Source organism: Eufriesea mexicana, unplaced genomic scaffold (genome assembly GCF_001483705.2).
Source record: "Eufriesea mexicana isolate 0111107269 unplaced genomic scaffold, ASM148370v2 scaffold302, whole genome shotgun sequence".
Lineage (NCBI taxonomy): Eukaryota > Metazoa > Arthropoda > Insecta > Hymenoptera > Apidae > Eufriesea > Eufriesea mexicana.
In genome coordinates, this window is record NW_016908462.1 from 398,232 (window position 1) to 419,234 (window position 21,003).

At 45.0% G+C, this 21,003-nt stretch overlaps 1 protein-coding gene across 5 annotated transcripts in view; it reads right to left on the reverse strand.

Annotated features, from left to right (window-relative positions):
- Positions 1 to 21,003, reverse strand: part of LOC108555816 (amyloid beta A4 precursor protein-binding family B member 1-interacting protein) — a 179,671-nt gene that overhangs the window by 39,707 nt on the left and 118,961 nt on the right. For all 5 annotated transcript variants that reach the window (XM_017911641.1, XM_017911639.1, XM_017911638.1 and 2 more), the window contains exon 2: positions 7,127 to 7,226. In XM_017911641.1, the coding sequence (XP_017767130.1) occupies positions 7,127 to 7,226 (100 nt within the window). The remainder of the gene's footprint in view (positions 1 to 7,126; positions 7,227 to 21,003) is intronic.

Genomic DNA, 21,003 nt, shown 5'->3' on the forward strand with positions numbered 1-21,003 from the left:
CGAGAAGAGTTTTCGATATTACGGGTATAGCGGCAGCGGGTGATAAAATGCGACGTGATTGTAAAATAAATGCAAGACTGAATTAAAATTGGAAGGAGGGGGTACGATTTATTTCTAGCCCGTAGCCACTCATAAATATAAATAGAAAGGCTGCGATGATAAAATGCAAGCCATAACCCGCTGCAAACTACAAGCAGGCTTGAATGAATAAAAAAGAGGGATTAATTTTTCATGACTACCCTCCCTCGAATTTCGTCAAGTTGCCAATTTTACCCCCCACCGTCCCGTCTCGAGCCGAACGCAACAGTCATTAGTCCTTTGAGCAGCGTTTCGCTTCCTTCGAGCCTCTTTTATGTCGCTCCTTTTCACTGCGCGTTTACTTTGCAGGAGAACAAGCAAAGATCCTTAATAAAGAGGATAACTGCTGGTAACCAAGGCTGGTATTGCCACGTATAAAGCGTGCTCTTAAATTATTTAGCATTCACCGAACGCCGAGTCGCTCGTGCAGAAATGGCGCCGGGTTCCCTGCGTCCATCGCTTTAAATGAATTAAAATACCCGACAGCTTTTCGGAATCTCTCGAAACGAAAATAGTGGAATTTCTCGAATTTCCTCGTAGACCACGCGTTTATTTTATACCGATATTCCCATTCCGAATTTGCGAGTCGATACACATTCCTACGCCCACTGCTCTCGCGTTTGCAGCAGTAATTAGGTTAAATTCGGTCATAGACCGATTCGAATATAATTCACCGAAATGTTAAACTATTTATACCAGGAATAAGTTGATCGCGAGCAATTACACGCCCCAGTGACACGGATTATTAATTTGAATTTATCTATGGACATAAATCCTCGCTGGTAATGACACTTTAATTAAAAGCACACCCTCGTAACGTTTTACGCCGAGAAAAATAAGCGGAATGAATTTAATTTTATTCAGCGTATTACGGCTGAGAAGAAAATGTTAATCGAACTGGTTCGAGCGGGATCGCCATAAAACCGTGTCCTTCCCTTTGACGGAGGCGCGAACGAAAGTCGGAGGAATAATTAACGAAAAGCGTTAACACGAAAGCGAGAGCGTGGAAAAACGAGAGGGGGTAGGCAAACGAACGCGGAGAGGAAAGAAAGGATTAAAGGTGGAGATTATTGCATCGTGGTAATGACACTGCCGCGTTAATTCCGATTGCAGCGTGAGCGTGCATTAATTAAGGCGCGCACGCGAGCGTCGCGAGCTCGCAGAAGCGGATTCCAGTGTCACTTTGTAAATGACTTCGCTTTTTAATACGCGTTTAGATTTTCAGCAACGCTCGGCGACTTCGCGCCGCTTTTTCGCCAATTTCCCATAATTCGATATCTCGACCGAGTCATTACGCTTTCGAGAACCACTATCATTTTAATTATGCACTTGAACCGTTCTCCGCTAATTACGCGTCGCGGCTAAGTGATTTTTCAGCGAGAAAATACGCCGAGTTTAATTTGCTTTAGCACGAGCAATTTATGATTCGCGATCCAGCTACGATCCGAAGGATATCTTTGATCCAACTATTTCGTCCGTGCAATTTTCCGGCTATATATCTCGGGTATTATTTAAAGAATCGTGTATTTTGGAATTGAGTGAAACCTGGTGTAATATTTTAGTTTCAATAAATCTGTTTTGTTATTAAAATGGAGTCATTGTGTATTAAACGCGCAGATCTCTGTCAGCATGGGATTAATCTAGCATTGACTCATTAATTTCCAAATTTCTGTTTTTGAAATTTTTGGCCGGATAAGTTAAATATATGCACGAAAAGTCGTGTAACGGTATAATTATATTCAAATTACGTTTTGTTTGGAAAATATTTGATATTTTTGAAAAAGTGCCAGAATGGGTATCGTTATAAAATGATCAATAAAATCATTTCAATAAAGAAACAAAAGACAGAGTAAGTAACAAATCGTTACTATAGCCTCTAAATTACATATTTATGTATGGTATTTTATTATATTATAGAAACCGAACCAAAAATATGATGCTTCAAATATGACAATTCTGTTCCGTTCAACTTACACGCGAATTTCAAATTTGTTCGCTTGTTGTATAGAAACGGAGCACAGAATACACAATATTTGCTACATACAATATTGACTGATAGATATGGAACAAAACTAAACCGTCAGGCGTGCCAAATATATTTTTGACGCCGAGTGGTGTATGTAAAATTCCAAAATCCCCAAATGAGGATCGTGGTAGCTAATGGGTTAATCCTTAACGCTCCAAGTGTGCCTCTTAGGCACCATCGATGTGCGACCCAATGAATGATTCATCCCAATTAATGTCTTAAAAAATTCCACACGTTACTCAATTATAATTAATATAAATATTGAAATAAAAATTATATTACTCCTGAGACGAAAAAAGATTGTTTTGAATCTAAAACACACGATGACACTTCCGCGTCCTTGTACTCCTATTTAACCCTTTGCACTCGACGATTCTTTATCTAAAAAAGGATAGGAGTTCAAAGATTTTCTACTAAATAAAACTGATGATATTTTTCTTAGAAGTAAATGAAGAATCTATAATAATTAACACGTAGAATTATTTAACTTCGATATCTCGCACACTGTTACATTATTTTAAATTTGATATATTAATTAACCCTTTACACTCGACGACTTTTTGACTAGAGAAGAGTAGAAAATCAAAGATTCTTTACTAAAAAACTGACGATACTTTTCTGACCAGTAAATAAAGAATTGTAGAATTATTTGACTTCGATACCTTGCACACTGTTACATTACATTAAATTTGATATATTAATTAACATCTATCTTCCAAATTTTATGAAATGGTGACTGAAGCTCACCTCTCGAGTGCAGAGGGTTAATATTATTCTTTACACGTCATTGTAGCATTTAAAATCTGACACTTAAAAACTTGCAGATCGAAATCGAATAGAATAAATTGAAGTTGCCTTTCGATATTCACAATTAAAAGTCGGAACGTTAAGGATTAACCCTTTATACTCGAGAGATGATCTTCAGTCACTATTTCATAAAATTTGGAAGATAGATATTAATTAATATACCAAATTTAAGATAATATAACGGTGTACGAGCTATCGAAATCAAATAATTCTACGTGTTAATTATTATACGATTTCTTATTTATTACTGAAAGAAATATCGCCAGCTTTATAACAGAAAATCTTTGAACTCCTACTCATCTTTGGCCAAAAGATCGTCGAGTGCAAAGGGTTAATATATCAAATTTAATGTAACATAACAGTGTGCGGGGTATCGAGATCAAATAATTTTACAATTCTATTATACAATTCTTTATTTACTACTCAAAAAGGTATCGTCAAATTTCAGTAGAGAATCTTTGAATTTCTACTCTGCTCTAGCCAAAAAATCTTCGAGTGCACAGGGTTAATCTTACAATACCACCCTATCTTAAAAACGAAGTTTGCGGAATATTTCATGGATTTTACAAATGAAGGAACAGGATCAACCTCGAATAAGATACGAAACGCGATTTTGACACTTCCTCCAGCTCCCACGCTTCACCCTCTCAATATGCAACACGTAGCAAACCCTCTTCGCCCCAATCGTCCACTCCGAAGCGAGGAGAAAATTCATCACCGAAGAAGAATTAACCACCCCTGTTGATAAACCGTGGCAAAGGAACCCGAGCCAACGAGTACGAGATCCGCGATACGAGCGAGAAGAGAAGGACGAAGAAAGCGAAGATCGATCTGGTAAATAGGAGGAAAGGAAATTAATTGGAGCAACAAGAGGATTCGCAGGCCGGCGGGGGGAAGGGGACGAAAGGGGCTGAGATACGGCCGCAGTTGCGGATTTTTCAGATTATCGGCTGGCTCGCAACGTACGGTTAGGTCTCGCGATGCGCGGCACCATCGAGCATAAATCCGCTGATACGACGGGCAGGGATTTTTGCCCCGGCGACGAGGGAGAGGCTGGAGCTAGTTCAAAAGATGCCAGATAATGCGCGTGGTGTAGGTGCGAGGCTCGACGCTGCAGTTGCAGCTGCTGTTGCCGCAGAATCGCCGCAGGGGACGATCGGCTGGACGTGACCGGCCGATCCCGAACCCTGGATCACGTTCGACCAGCGTCGAATTTTCTACGCTCGGGCCTCGAGCGTCTCGTGAGCGGACTCGTACTACCAACAGCACGAAGAAATGCGAATATTTCTTCGCTTCGCGATTCAGGCTACGTTTTTACGACGCTGTTGCTGGGAATAGTAAAGAAGGGAGGAATTGGTAATGAGCGACGGAATTATTGACCTATGGCGGGTAACGAATGATTTATGACGTATAAATCGTACTTTTCGTTTTCGCAGATCGAGGTCTCGCTTTCTCACGAGCTGATTATTTTTTTATTTATTAACACTCTGTTGAAATTTTACACACAGAAACTATGTCATATCACCGGCTATTACTTTGTGATCTAATCTATATCGCCCTGGGTTTCATTAATTCAAATAGATAATGCAAGTGCAATGACGAGTTAACTCGTCATCGGTCAACATCGTTTGGGCAGGAAAAGATGAGTTAACCCATTCGAGACCGATTGCACACCGTGTGTGCAATTCATTTCCGAGGCTTTAAGACCGGTTGTACACCGTGTGTGTGTAATAATAATAATAAGTATTTATCAATTATTCTGAGTAAAGTAGTAAGACTTTTTTGGGATTAACCCTTTGCACTCGACGATTTTTTCGTTACAGAAAAATAGTAATTCGAAGACTTTCTGTCATAGAGTCGACGATATTTTTAAAATGGTAAATGAGGAATCATATGCAAATTAAGACAGAATTATTCTTCTTCGACATTCCACGTATCGATAGGTAATTTTAAATTTGATATACTAATTAACGTCGATTTTTAGAATCTGATTAAGTATCTGTAAAGTATAGAAAAACAAAATTTGGTATTGGTTTTTTTGCGTACCAAAAAAAAAAACAAAACCTTTTATTCGGATTTTCGATCAGTGTATTATTTCCTAAAAATGTATTAACAAATTATATTTTCTTTTTCATTACCGAGTTACATTACTTTATTACCTTTAGACATTTTTCTAAAAATTTATTTCTCGTTTATATTATTTTCCTCATTATTCAACTTATTTTCATGACTTTTTACTATTTCTTACAAATTTTCTTTGCATTATATTCTGTTCTTCATTATTGAAAGCAAAATAACGATTTTATATTATCTAACTATGTTTGAAATAAATGTTTATCAATTTTAATGATGTATTTTTATTTTACTTTACATTACAAACACATGGTGTTCAATCCGTTCCTCGCAATAAAAATTTTCTGAGGAGCAAGCTGTACGCACACTGTGTGCAATAATTTTATTTATGCGAATTCACTTACGAATTGGGTGATTTCCATAGTAAGCAAGTTTCTTTTATTAAAAATGAACGATATAAAGAAAATAAAATTTCGTTCCTGAGGACCGTGGTTGAAAAGAATCGCAGTCTCGAATGGGTTAACTCGTCACCGGTCAACGATGAGTTAAGGTAAGAATTATGGGGAAAAACTAAATTTTGGTGGTTTGAACTAAACGAGTATATATTTTCGTAGAAATTAATACGGCAGCGAGGCCTGGCAAGGGACTGAACTGTCCCTAACGCCGCTGAAGAAGATTATAACGATGCTGGCCCAGGCTACACACTCATCACCGTTGCACTTCGACAATTAATTTTCTTCTTTCTTCGCAAATGTGATAAATAATTTTAATGGCCGCAAGAAAGAAAAATCTGGATTCGATAAGAGTTCCTCTTCATTTCGCGCCATTTCGGGGCACATTTTAAGAAGCCTCTCGCAGCGCCTAGTTTCCCAATTCGCCCGGGGGGCAGTGTGACACGGGTCCTCGGGACTTTAACATCCCGTGGAAACCAGGGGATAAATATTTGCGGTGGAACGATGAGCGAAGAGACCAAAAATTCGTAAGAACGGTTCGTCTTTTTCCGCAAGCTCTCTCCGACTCGATTAATCGTTTTACCGCGGCCAACTTCGAGCGAAGCGAGACGAAACGAGGCACTGGTGCCCATTTCAACGTGACTAGACTTACAAAACCACACCTACCTCGTTACTTATTTGCCAACCTGCTCCAACAATTAAGGAAATACTGCTCTCCATTTTTGCTTCTTTCCTGCGATTCGAGTCCAAGTCGAATAACGCTAATTTGGCAAGGATACAGCGTAGTGAAACAACGATGACTTTATCGTTAAACGACGATAACTAGGCTATTAAAGAAACGTCGATGAACTATCTTGGAAGATTGACAATCAAAAGTTTGAAAGCCAAGTGCCGGCAATTTTATTAACATATTTCCCGTCGAAAACTTCCAAGAAGTTTGTATCCAAGCGAAATTAATTTCCCTACTTTTACTTTCCAACGAACCGGCGGTCAACGACTTGAACGACGCTAAGCCATCACCCTGCTCATCGACCGCGGCAGACAACTAAATCCTCCTGACCTGAACCATCATTACGCGGCCGAGTTTCCCAATAATTTACAGGGAGAAAACATTTTTATCGTCGACGAGATCCTCGTGTCTAGTCGAATGCTCGAAATCGTCGCGAAATCGTGGCGCAAGGTGCAATAAACCACAGGAAATTGCTCTTTACCGATGCGACCCCTCTTTCGCTGTCCGCAGAAAAGCTCATTAGCCGGCGACTCGGTTTCACCAGCCCCCCGACGCAGGGACACTCGCGCGCCACCGGTATTCGATTTAATCAGAGGGCGAGATCGACGAAAACACGGTCGTTTTCTTTGTGTCGCGCCCGTGTTCCCGGGAAGAAATAACACGCCACAATCTCGCGGGATGAAACGTCTCTTTTGTTCACGCTGTCCCGTCCGTTTATTCACGAAACACGAAATAGAGGAGGGTGAAACGTTGGAAAAACTGTCCTACATACGGGACAAGGGCACCGTGGGTGGACGTGGACGGACGTCCACGAAGCACGAACAAAGAAGCAAGTTGGGCGTTTTGCTACGAAGGAAACACGTTTGTTAGGGCGACGCGACGTCATGACCACGGAAATTGCATCGCGATGGAACGATCGACGTCCACTTTCGCAAGGGTGGTTATGAAAAGATAGCTCACCTTCCAGATTTGCCATCGAGAACCTATAGCTGTCGATCCTCGGCGTGTTGATGTCCGAGTTGAAAGGCCTGAGGGTCGCTGAGCTCACATTGTCCAGACCCTGAAACATGAATTTCAGTTGTAGCGTTAGAGGCTGTTGGAAGGAAATATACGGCGAATTTTATAGTCCCCTAGCAGTGTGTTGCAATATTTTCTGTACCTGTAGAAAGCGTGGAAAGAAAATTATTTCAATCGAGTTCCCTTTTTACTCCGATGCAAGATAAAACACGCTTGCCAACTGGGCAGGAAATAAAAGAAGCGTTATACCGTTCGAAGCCGTACAACAGCACACGGATCGTACGATCTATCAATCAAACGAGCCGGCAACTACGAGTATACCTATCAGCGGAACAGTAAAACTCCCATTGGGAGCATTCGCTTCGGCCGAGAGGTATCACCGAGCATTCACCGTTCGCCAGGAAATAGTTAATCCGAAGGAAGGGTAGCCAAAGTTCTCTGGCCGCCCGTGCTCAGCTTTCAGGCGCGGTTGCCGCAGAAATAAATCATTTACCACCCCTGAAACTGTGTCGATAACCGAGCACGTACCACGAAGGAAACACCACGACGAATCTCCGGGAACAGAGAGGCGCGAACGCGAGCTGAATTCGCCGTTCCTCACGCGCTGTCGACATCCCTTGCCGCGACACGGTCGATCGGTAATCCGCTCGAGATCCTTTTACGGCCACGGCTGGAAATGCGATTTACGCGAAACCGTGGAGACGCTCACCCAATTTCCTTCGACGCTGCCGCGTCTCTCTGCGATCAATTCCGGGGGGCTGTTGAACGCGACGAAATTCCGGCCGGCGAGAGGTTGCAGGGGACGGAAGGAAGAGCGAAACAGGATTCGCCGCGAGTAAAATACAGCGCGAGTTGTGCAGGGAGAAGCTCGGAGAAGGGAAACCTGGAAGACTTCCAGGCCGCTCGATTGTTTTGCAGGCGCGTGCATGCAATGATAACGACGAAGACGACTCCGGGTACTGTCTGTGTAGCCTAGCCCGGAGGTGGCGAAACTTGCCTCTTAAAGGGATGTTTGCGCAGAGGAAGTTTGTACTTCCTTTGCAGCGGCCGTTGTCGAGGATCTAGCAGCTTTCCTTTCGATCGCGTTTCCAGTCGAGAGGCGCAGAGACTGACTTGCAAATTCATCGCGGAAATAATAACAGATGACACTGCGAGCGATCGTTACTTTGTTATTCTCGCGAATATCGCTTTGGAAAACTAGGTTACCCGTATGGAAGATCCACCTGAACAGGACTAGAAGAATCTTCTATGGAAATTCTATTCAATCCGCATAGTCGGCTCAAAATACACGTCAAGATCGACAGCATCGTCACCTGGACGCTAAGGAGAGCAATTTCAAAGTCGTATCTAGGTGAACCTACACTCCACGACGTGGATCGTTAGGTTACTCCATTGGCAGATCCACCAGATTCCGTTACAAAGAATCTTTCATGGAATTCTATTCAATCCGTATCGTCAGCTGAAAAACCTCGTCAAGACTGATAACATCGTCACCTGGACGTAAAGGAGAGCAATTCCAAAGTCGTAGCTAGGTGAGTCTGTGTTCCACGACGTGGATTGTTAAGATACTTGGATGGAAGATTCACCTAATCCCGTCAGAAAGAATCTTTCAAAAATATCCTATTTAATCTACATCGTCAGCTAAAAATCCACGCGAAGATCGACAACATCGTCACCTGGACGTTAAGAAGACCAATTCCAAAGTCGAATCCAAGTGACTCTGTACTTCAGAACGTGGATCATCAACTTACTCCATTGGAAGATCCACCTGATTCTGTTAGAAAGAATCTTCCAAGGAAATTCTATTCGATCTACGTCATCAGCACAAAATCCACGTGAAGACCGACAGCATAAGCACCTGGACGTTAAGAAGAGCAATTCCAAAGTCGAATCCAAGTGACTCTGTACTTCAGAACGTGGTTCATTAAGTTACTACATTGGAAGATCCACCAGATTCTGTCAGAAAGATTCTTCCATGGAAATCCTATTCGATCTACGTCATCAGCACAAAATCCACGTGAAGACCGACAGCATAAGCACCTGGACGTTAAGAAGAGCAATTCCAAAGTCGAATCCAAGTGACTCTGTACTTCAGAACGTGGTTCATTAAGTTACTACATTGGAAGATCCACCAGATTCTGTCAGAAAGATTCTTCCATGGAAATCCTATTCGATCTACGTCATCAGCACAAAATCCACGTGAAGACCGACAGCATAAGCACCTGGACGTTAAGAAGAGCAATTCCAAAGTCGAATCCAAGTGACTCTGTACTTCAGAACGTGGTTCATTAAGTTACTACATTGGAAGATCCACCAGATTCTGTCAGAAAGATTCTTCCATGGAAATCCTATTCGATCTACGTCATCAGCACAAAATCCACGTGAAGACCGACAGCATAAGCACCTGGACGTTAAGAAGAGCAATTCCAAAGTCGAATCCAAGTGACTCTGTACTTCAGAACGTGGTTCATTAAGTTACTACATTGGAAGATCCACCAGATTCTGTCAGAAAGATTCTTCCATGGAAATCCTATTCGATCTACGTCATCAGCACAAAATCCACGTGAAGACCGACAGCATAAACACCTGGATAGTGAAGACAGCAATTCCAAAGTCGCGTTCGGTGACTCTATACTCCGGAACGTGGATCGTTAAGTTACTCGACTGCAAGATCCACCTGATCCCGTCAAAAAGAATCTGCCATTAATCCTGTTCTATCTACATCGTCGGCTCGAAATCCACGTGAAGGCCAATAACATCGTCACCTGGACGTTGAGAAGAGCAATTCGAAAATCGCGTGAAGATGAGCTTATACGTATATTCCGCGACATGGATCGTTGTTGGGAAAAACTGTGCTCGCCGAGAAAGAGGTCCAGCAAGCGCTTCTCTCGCGGTGGCGCACAGCCAGCGGACTTCCGCGTTTTGAGCCATTAGCCGTAAATAATGCGAGAACCGAGTTGCCCGCTCGGCCGTGTATGTACATGCGGCGTTCTACGGCGGTTAATCAAGCAACAGCTCCACACGGTGAACACACAATGCCTTCGGCTTCGTCACACGTGCGCTCCTACACGGACACGGTGGTACACGCTCGCGCGCAAACACACGAGGCGAAACGTTCGAAGCGGATAGGAGAAAACTGGGCTCGCCGTGTGTACCCCGTGTACACGTTTCGCTACGCCTGATAGATCGCCTCCGCTCTGTCCCTCTCCGCTCCTCGCGACCTCGCTCACTCTCTCTCTTTCTCCAGCCTAGCTGCGATCGGAGGGCACAGGGATCTCATGGGACGCCGCTGTATCGGCGATTCTTCGATGGCTGAGCGGCCGAAGCGACTGGAAACACGGGGTGACTTGCAAACGATAGGGCAAAGCCGGCGTCACTGCTCGGAATGTGCTCCGTGACGCTGGCGTCTCTCTGAGCGATAGCGCGCGATAGCTCGAGCAGAGACCCCGGATGAACAGGACGCCTGACACACGTCGGTACGATGGCGCAAACTTTGGAAGACCTTTCGGGACTATGAACGGATTCGCCGGGGTCCTGGGAACCTAGCTGTGTACCACTACGATCACTCGCTTCTCTCCGTATGCCAGCGTCACGGATCATTGATCGGGGATTTCAAGCCGTGATTGATTAGCCGGCTGAGCGGAAGCTGCAGCGTCATTAATATCGTTACGCTGTCACGTCTGTAGCTTGCGAGTAGCAGCGGCGAACTGTGTAACAGTACCCGATCCGATTGAAACGAAATTTGCTGTACAGGTAGCTAATAGACGCGGCTGTCGGACAAAGGTCTTCCTAAAGGTCTCTCGGCGGAGCTGTCATGCAGATGGAACGAAATAAAATGGGACGAGATAGGAAGCAGAGGCAAGGAGGAAAAGCAGAAGGAAAAAGCTGTTCATTTTCGAGTTCACCGAGGTGCATCAAGCCCGATAAATCGCTGGGGCTTACGTGCCCGAGAACAGAGAGAGGGACGCGCGTTACATCGATGGCTTCTCCCGGCGAGTCGGCCAACGCAGTGTGGGTGTGAATGTGGTGAACGACCCGGTAACCACCATTCGGCCAACAGGCACAACAATTAGATTCGACCGGATAAGCCGACTCTTCCTGTAACGCGAAACTCGTGGACGGTTAGGTTCGTCGTATCTCGCGCGAGCATTGTCACGGATATTTAGCCGCGTTATTGACGTTCGCGCGTTCAGATACCACCGCACGATAACCGGCCAACGAATCCTCGAGGATTCCGACGCAGACCAGCTCGCTGAGGAGTTAATCGATCCGCCAACGATCCTCGAAAAGATCGCGTGGGAGTGAGCCGACGGGAGAGCTATGGAATCGCCAGATCGGCATCTTATCCACCGGTTTCCATGCTCCCAACTGTCGAGGAATCGAGTTTCTGCACCATTCCGACCAGAGGGATATACACGCCGGGATGATAACGCTAGCCGTGATACGCTTTTCGAGTATCGAGTTCCCGGATGATAGACTCATTTTCGGAAATAAGTACCGAGTATCCCGTTTCGAAGGCTGCTGCTGTACCGGCATGACGTTCGGGGTTGGTTATTCGTACCCGCCATTAATTTCGAGAGTTTCGCGAAACGTGGAACGCGCGAATTAAACGAAAACGCGAGCTTCTCTTGCTTGCCAGTGTCAGAAAGTTTAACGAGAAAAGCATTCTTTGGACGCGTTGTGTTTCAGAAATAAAATTGCGCAACGCAGCTTCTACCATTGCTGAGCGTAGAAGGGCTTCCAGCGTGTAGGAGTGCACGCAAGGTGTTCAAAAGCGAATTAGAATAATCTCGCGTCTTCGTGTCAGTGATTCGCTACTGACGTAGATCCGAGAGGGATCGAAGAACGCTTATGAAATAATTGCAAAAGTTGAATATTAGTGTTGAAAATAAGATCTGAAGGTATTTACAAGAATCGATCTCTTAGGAGAAACAGATGTGTCTTTGAACTGGGCATGAAAGAGGTTCCGGGAACGCGTGAAGCGTAGATAAAAACTAGGGGGCCATTTTTCATCGCTCTAGTTTTGTCTCTGCCTGCGTGCAGAAGATAGAATACAGAATACAGAAGATAAATCTTCCTAAGGATAGAATAAAAATAATTATAAAGAACGATAGAGAGTTCTTTTTACCCACAATCCCAATGATTAGGATACTTCTCCATCCTGAGAATTTAACCCTTTGCGCTCGACGATTTTGTGGCTGAAGAAGGGTACGAGTTGAGAAATTTTCTGCTATAAAGCTGATGATATTTTTTGAGCACTAAATAAGAAATCGTATAATGATTAACACGTAAAATTATTTCATTTCGATACCTCGCACTCTGTTACGTTATTTTAAATTTCATATATTAATTAACATCGAGCTTCGAAATTATATCAAATGGTGACTGAAGGGCACCTCTCAAGTGAAGAGGGTTAATTGTTGAAAAGATAAGTATAGTTGTAAACAAAAATCAATCTAGGATATAAGGTATATTCATATAAATATTCGATAAAAATTAGGAGTTTATGCGAACCGCGTCACGTACCCTTTTGACACTATCTAGGGAGTCGGTCAGTCTCTCGAGAGAAGCACTAGAAGAAACATATACTTTCTTTGAGTACTAAAAGACTTCAACAGAGAATATATACATACATCGTAGTTATTTTACTATTAGAACCCATAATCCCAATATTAACATATTCACGTGCCATTTAACTCGGTAGCAGTCAACGCGCGGTAAACAGACCAGACTGATGCTCGAAAACAGTCATAACTTCAATAACTAAACTGCTTTGCAACAGAGATTACAAGAATCGGGATCAACTCTAGTGATGTACTGATAGGAACTAAAACTCGATCACAATTGTAACTACCAAAACATCGTTCCGTGATGTTTACCTTTGGCCCGATTTACTATCCACGAGTCTGGCTCGTGATATTCGTGTTTGGGCAAAATCCTCGTTAAAGTACGGAAAGGGGTTAACCCTTTCGTTGCGAACAGCGGCTTCAGGCACTCAGCCAGAGTTGCTCCCTTCGAACGAACAGCGCCTTTAGGCACAGTGCATTTGTTACCAATAACTAGCCAATAATGCCCATTAAATCGTTTGTTTTCGACGCGCTAGCAACACACGCTTCTTCTGCAGAGATTTTTTCACATAATCGAATATAATTCTCTCACTGTCACGCCGGCTGTCCAGAGAGCAATTTATTTCTGAGAAAGGGTTAATTAATCGAAACTCTCGCGATCTATTATTCGTTTAAAATTTTCCACGTACAATGCACACAGGATTCTACCACCACTTACACACCTCGAGGAGCATTGGCGCTTCCCTTCAACCCTTACTGTTTACTCGTTACCCGTCAACTGCTCCGGCATACCCCAACGTTAAGTCAATCGACCTTTCGTAACCGGCGATTACGAAAACCTCTATGAGCGGAACGAGAACGAAACCCCATGGACGACGAGTGGAAGACGCCGCGAGCGTTCGCGAGAGGCCGCGAACAACTCCCTCGAGACGTTCTCCACCGATGATGAAATAATTCGAGCGCGGCTCGGGGCGGCCCGCGGCCTTACATTTTTCATGGCCACGGGGTCTCTTCCGGAAGTGAAAAGAGCAGAAAGCTCGCACTCGCCGAGTGTCGGGTTACCCGCGCAAAGACCGAGTTTACTCTCGACTCGAGTCGACTACGCTTTTCTCGGCCTTTCACGCTGCCCTCTCGAGGACTCGCGCTTTTCCCCGGCGAAAAGCCAAAGGAGAAGAAAGAACGGCTTGCCGCCAATTTATTCCGCGCGAGAACCCCTCTCTCGTCCAGCTTTATTGCACAGCGATAAAAACTCGCAGCTCGGATCGAAGTTTTCCACGCTCCCGACGCGCCACGCTGTTGTTTCTCGGCCCGAGCTGGCAAACTTTCCAGCGAGGCCTGGCCTCCAAGAAACCAGCGTAACACTGTGCAAACAGCGCCAGGAAACGGCTCGAAAGAACGGTTTAAAAAGTTACACGGGAACGCATCCGACGTTGGTTTCCAAGCTCGGATGGATCGGGAAATCGTTTCCGAGTTGGCTCGTTCCCTTCTCGTTAACGCTAGATTGCCCGAGCCAGTCAATTTGACTCATTTACAATTTTATTGCTATATATATATATAGAAAAATTTAAATAATTTTTGTTAAAACATATGTTGCTTTTTCATAGAATTATAAAATTAATACAAACACTGATTCCTTCCCCTCCACGATCCTTAATTCCAAAAATCCATATGTGCCATATCTATGTTGGCAGATGCGAATTAAATTGACTCGTTAAATATTTCTAAGATGGTCGTTTTACACACGTGTAACTTATTTTTCGTGCATAAAAATTTTTTTAAACAATCTGACGCTAGAGTTTCCACGTTTAAACTTGTCAATTTACTAGTTTATGGCCCCTTAGCCCACCGAGGTCCAAGGGTACCACGTTGAGACCAAGGGTACTCAACCCTGTCGAATGAGGGTCATATTGGCTCGCAAAAATCTGCGAAAAATGTATTTAAAAAACGGAATATATATGTAAAAATTGTATCGAATAAACTTTCTTTAAAATAAAATTTTCTTCTTTTTAGAGAACTTCAATTTTGACGTTTCAGTCAAATTGACTGATTTCGAACAAAATAGATATATACCCAACCTCCGGTAATTTAGCGTTAAAGGAACCTGGGATTTCTCTTCCCTCCAGTGGATAAAATAAGAGTCATTTTAACCCTTTACGCTCGAGGATTTTTGGACTAAAGAGGGGTACGAGTTGAAAAAATTTCTGCTACAAGGTTAATGATATCTTTTGAGTAGTAAATAAATAAGAGTATTACGTTATTTTAAATTTGATATATTAATTAATATCGAGCTTCGAAATTTGATGAAATGAAAGGCGCCTCTCGAGTGCAAAGGTTAATCCTAATGAAACCAGCCACCCGGCAGTCTTAGGGAGAATTCGTTCCACGATTTATGTAGGAAGATTTGAAAATGCGAAGAAAGCGACCTACAACGACGCAGTCTTTCCATCGAGCTAGTCGAACAGGCTAATGAAAAGACTCGGAAAACAGTTCAGCTACTTTTCCTCCGATCCATCAATTGTTGACGTTTAATCCAGGAGCCTGAGACCCAGTTCTGATATTTCCATCTTGCGGCTAATTAACGGGGAAGAAAGTTTCCAGCACTATCGAGTTTCGAATCTTTCAACGGCGATCTACCTCGGCCGATATCCACGCAAATGCCCATACCCATACGATTGGGTCAGTATGATTAATCGAAATGGCCGCGTCTATTGGAAACCCGGAGCTATCGCAGCTATTGCGGACATCGCATTCGTCACGTGCCGTGGAATACACCGGAGCATCTGCCATCGGACTTACGTAAGAAACATGTCCCACGGACGGGAACCCTGGTAAAACGGACCGGAAATAAGCCTGTCACCCCATCGTGACAACTCTGGCAAGAGTACAAGTGTCGTTTATACGGAGTCGAGTTGTCTGCTGATATATTAATCGTCTGCGTCGATACAGCCTAACCCAAGACGAGAGGAAAATAGGTCTAGAGAACCCCCTAGGCCCCGATCCCCGAAATCCTAACTCGAAATCCTAACCCAATGGCTCGAGAAAGCTCGCAGAAGGTCGAACCGTGACGGGGAGACGGAAGAATTTCAGGTTTATCGTATTCAGTCGACTTTAGGCCGGATTAAGGGGTTGAAATAAGGAGAAATAGGAGTCACGTTCCGGAGAAAGTCTGAGGAACGACGTCGCTAGGATTCGCCGAGCAAGGGGAAAAAATCACCACGAGCGCGTATTTAATCCTCTTCTTGGCCCCGGATACGGGGACACTGGCTTGCGCGAGAAAAATACGTGATTTGTCTCCGTCCGGAAGAATCCCAGTAGAAACACCCCTGGACTCAGCCGGGACAGCGTCTCGTGCCAAGACTCTGTTTCCCGACATTTTCTCGAATGACGAAATTTACCGCAGCGACGTGACGGTCTTCCGTACCCAGCTCTCCAGCGGTTACCTCTCCAAGACGTTCTAGGTATGTGTGTATGCGTGTGTGTGTGGGTACTGTTATAGATCGCACTTAGAACTCCTCTTCTATGAGTTCGATTGCTGGATTGCCGAAAGATTCCTAATGTACACGACGTAGAATTAGATTAACTGTGCTGAACGCTGTCAACGAAATTCGCTGAACTTTGGTGGAAATCGCCCCTTTTTCTAGGTGTGTGTGTGTGTATTGTTATAGATCGCACTTAGAGCTCCTCTTATGTGAGTTCGATCGCTGGATTACAGAAAGATTCCTAATGTACACGACGTAGAATTAGATTAACTGTGCTGAACGCTGTCAACGAAATTCGCTGAACTTTGGTGGAAATCGCCCCTTTTTCTAGGTGTGTGTGTGTATTGTTATAGATCGCACTTAGAGCTCCTCTTATGTGAGTTCGATCGCTGGATTATCGAAAGATTCCTAATGTACACGACGTAGAATTAGATTAACTGTGCTGAACGCTGTCAACGAAATTCGCTGAACTTTGGTGGAAATCGCCCCTTTTTCTAGGTGTGTGTGTGTGTATTGTTATAGATCGCACTTAGAGCTCCTCTTATGTGAGTTCGATCGCTGGATTACAGAAAGATTCCTAATGTACACGACGTAGAATTAGATTAACTGTGCTGAACGCTGTCAAGGAAACTCGCTGAACTTCGATGAAAGCCGCTCCTTTTTATAGTGATCCGCGATTGTTCTTTGCCCGAACGTACTAGTAGGTCCTGGATTACTATTCCGTAAGTTGGAAGTCCCACCCGAATATTCTGAAGGGTACAGTTCGCTCTTGTTACTAGGCCGAGTACAGAGTGGATATGAGAAACTCGTAAGAATATATAGTAGCGAGGTTGTAGGTGCTTTAGAAAATAGCGACTGGAAGAAGGGAGGGGAGTCAGCCGAGTCGTAAATACCCGATTCGTTAACCCCCGTTTATAATACTTAACGCTATTGAAGGAACGCAAACGTCAGAGGTTCGAGGTCTGACATCAGCCGCGTTTAAAGATCGCGTATCTCAGAGAAACTCCAAGTTACTGGGCAGTATGAAAGGATAGACGCTACGTGTCCTTCCTGCAGGATCTAGAAAAGCCGTGGTATCGGGAACGCAAGCGAAAAGGCTAATCGATCGATCCGCTACAAAGTTGCATGCTTTACGATCAGGAAACCACAGAGTCGGAAGGCGTCTCGTTCATTCGGGCTAACTTTCCGCGAGATGGTCGCGTATTACACGTAACCTGGGTGTTTTAAACGCGGAAACCGGTTCGGGAAGCATAATCCTACGCGTTCACAGAGGGTACAGAGGAAATCGCGGCGAGTTACAATTTCTAGGAACCCGTTCCACCTGAGAGAACCCGCTTAACCCGAGTCTCCTAATACATGCATAATTTCATCCTCCGCTCTCCGAGACCCTCCTATGCGCGTTTCCTCTCGCATCCCTCCCGCGTGCCCTTTATTCTACGCCATGGGACCGTTTTCGACCGGTCTAAGAAGCCAACTCGGCGATCCACGTAATCAAATGTAAATTTCCGTGCTCCTTCGCGTGCATACTCACGTCCTCCTGCGCCTTGTGGCTTTTCCATCGGAAAAACCTGTCCATTTGGCGGCCTTCTCCTGGCGAGCTTCTTCTCCTGACCCCTGATGACTTTCGTTTCCCGACCAACTCTTCCAACGTCTCACAGCATCCTCGATATCCAAGATTATCGCGTCTCCCTTGGTAACCTTTGTTCGCGGATCGCGTGGACCAGTGATCTGACGGATACTTCGGACATAATTCGCGAGATCGCGATAGAACCTAGTCCCGACGAGCGATTGGAAACTCGAAGACCGGGTTAGAGACGAGACTTTCGTCCATCTCGAGGAGAGACGGCTACGCAAAGATAGCCTTATGCTGCTAGACTGATCGTCCACACGTTCCACCGCGATCCACGATCGTGGTTTAGCCCTAGGGTTCGGAGACCACGCTACTAAGGGGAGGGTAACACCGTGCCGTGGCCAACGACAGTCCTTGAACCTGGCCGAGCGATCGTTTAATGATAGTCATCGCGGGAACGGTCGGCCGTCATGGGCCTCCGTTCTCAGCGTGCAAGTTCCTCTCGCGTGACCAGGCTAATGAAATCATTGGTCTGCTCGAATTTCCTCCCGCGTCAAACAGCCACCGTTCGCGATTTCCGGTGACGGGGAAGCCCATAGAGAAATCGATCACATCTCGCGATCGACTCGATTTCACTTGCAATCCCCAAAGAGATCTCTCTGGAACCGATACACGACGGCAGCCACAGGAGCTCCAAGACTCCGAGGCCTTCTCGATCGCCGTAACGATCAGCCAGCGAGATCCCCCGGTACCGGAACCACTGTAATATCGGTGCAAGATTCCTCGTCGGTGTCCGTTCACTCGAAAACAAGTCGAATCGGTTGGGAATCGTCACAGAGATCGTTCGTGAGCGTGTTCGAAGAAGGAAAATCTCGGTGAAACCTGGTCGGGTTCGGTGCGATCGGTAGAGTTGGGAGATTCGTGGTGGTCGGTTCGAAGCGGACACGGACGACCGGCGTGATCGCGACTGGCGTGGTATTGCGAGCACTGGATGCTGATCCGCGAGGGATTCAACGTGGAGCCGGTCGGTTCTTCGTCCCTCGCCCTCTCGATTCCCTCCTCGACGTGAACGAACGAGAGGAGAAACGGCCATCTCTCTCTTTCTCCTCCTCCTTCCCCTTTGCTTCCCTCTGCGTCCAACACGCGCATGTGCGGCTATCGATTCCGCCTGTTCCCGCAGGAACACAGGACTACGGCGATGCTTTTTCCTGCGCAATGCCGCGAGGAATCGTCCTGCGAACACCCTGTCGCGGATGGGATAAGGAGGACGCGTCGAGTCCAATGTCTTTGTCCCGCGATAGCCAAATTTCTGTCAAGAAAATTCCATTCCACGCGCTACTCCTAGGACATCATGCATTTTTCCCAAGTCTCCTGTCTCGCGTTCAGCTATTCCAAGGTCCCGAGTATGGGGAGATAGATCTCGCGATTGATGGGGAATTTTTCAACAGCTTTCGGATGGATCCGAACGCATCGGAACTAATGACAGAATTCAGACTGTCACCTGGATGAAACGGTTATTCAGAGATCTGACACGATCGGAGACTCGGCTATTCATACCACGATGAATACTCTTGAATGGGTTCTACTTGCAACAAAGGGATCCTCGGTGTTTCTTCAGTCCGAATACCATGGAGGGTTGAACGAGCTTGTGAATAACTAATCACGGATGATGGTAATATAATCAGTTTAATAACAAAGATAACGCGGTAATTAGCACTGACAGTTTAGAGGGAACGGTTTGCTGAATGGGAAGACAAGATTATGGGATATTTCGCGTGATACTCGTTGTAAATCTGCTGCGATCTGATAATGCTTCGGGTTATCGGTGTATCCTGTACAATCGCGTATAATTCAGTCAGGGGAAGAAACATTCGCGACTCGTTACGGCGAAAATAAATATAATCGCAGGATTGTTAACGCGTTTTCGATTCGACACGAGCGCGTCCTGGATCTGCTGATTAAACGAGCTTAATTAAAAGGATTTAACGAACGGCGTTCCGGCTTTCAGCGAATTTAATTATAGACGGAACCGCATCGATGCACCGATGCATCCTACGTCGCTTGATCTATCCCGCGATTTTCCCAGTTCCCTCGAGAAAACTTTACAACTCCGAACAGAGCAATCGAACGTATCTGGACCCCCGCAACGAAATTATTTCACGAAAAATTCTACGCCATCCACCCGTTTCTAGAATTCCAATGAACCCTCTTCCTATCACCCTCGTTAAGACTCGTCGAATACCGATATATTCTAATTCATATCAAACTGGAATAAAAACTCTTCACTCGATAGAGGGTAGACTATCGATATTAAAATTATCGGTTATCGCAAGAAAATTTCCAATGAACGGAAAATCGCGAATTCTATGAAAACTCGAGTTAAGCTCATCAAGCTTAGTCACCCCTTTTCCTCGACGAACCCTCTTACCCTCCTACATATACAAATATTGTAAAAAATAATCAAAGTCGAATGAAAATTCGTTCTTCGTCGAATTAAAACGCAACAAGGTATAAAAATGATCGATCGTCTTAAGAATATTCCCAACGAACGGGAATACCGCGAATTCTCCGAAAACCGGACTTAATCTCACCCTCCGTTGACTCCACCGTCTGTTCCTTTCAATTTTACGCGATACACGCGCAAGAAAGGGAAATACAGAAGGATCCAGCCCGCGAATCCTGTTTCCCTCTTTGAATTTTCCTTTCGTCCTTTCGATTTTACACGTTGACTTGTTCGCGCGACCCCAGCTGCACTCGATGCAACCCTCGAAACCGTCACGACACCATAACAACTCACGGGGGTCGAATTACCCCCCACGGCTGGGGAAACGGGGGTCAGAGGGGCCGACAGGACTCGTTGGACCAGCAGATGCATTCACTCAGGTGCCGCATTCGAGCTCGCTCGTGCGTTCACGCACCTACACGAACCTGCGTAACCGAGGGGGTGGATGCGACAACCCTTCGACGGTTGCCCGTGACCAGTCCCCCGTTTCGCTGAAAAATTCTGCTCCCTCGGTGAAGACGCACGAATCGCCGCGGTATCCTCCCTTCAACCACCACGTTTCGTTGCTCTTGTAATGACAGCTGACGTCACGAGACCAACCCTGATCATTCGTCACCCTCTTAGAGGCAAGACAACCGAATGTATAAAGTCCCTCGATTCTTTAATAAACGAGTAAAATAGTCAGTACTTGCTCAGAGTTC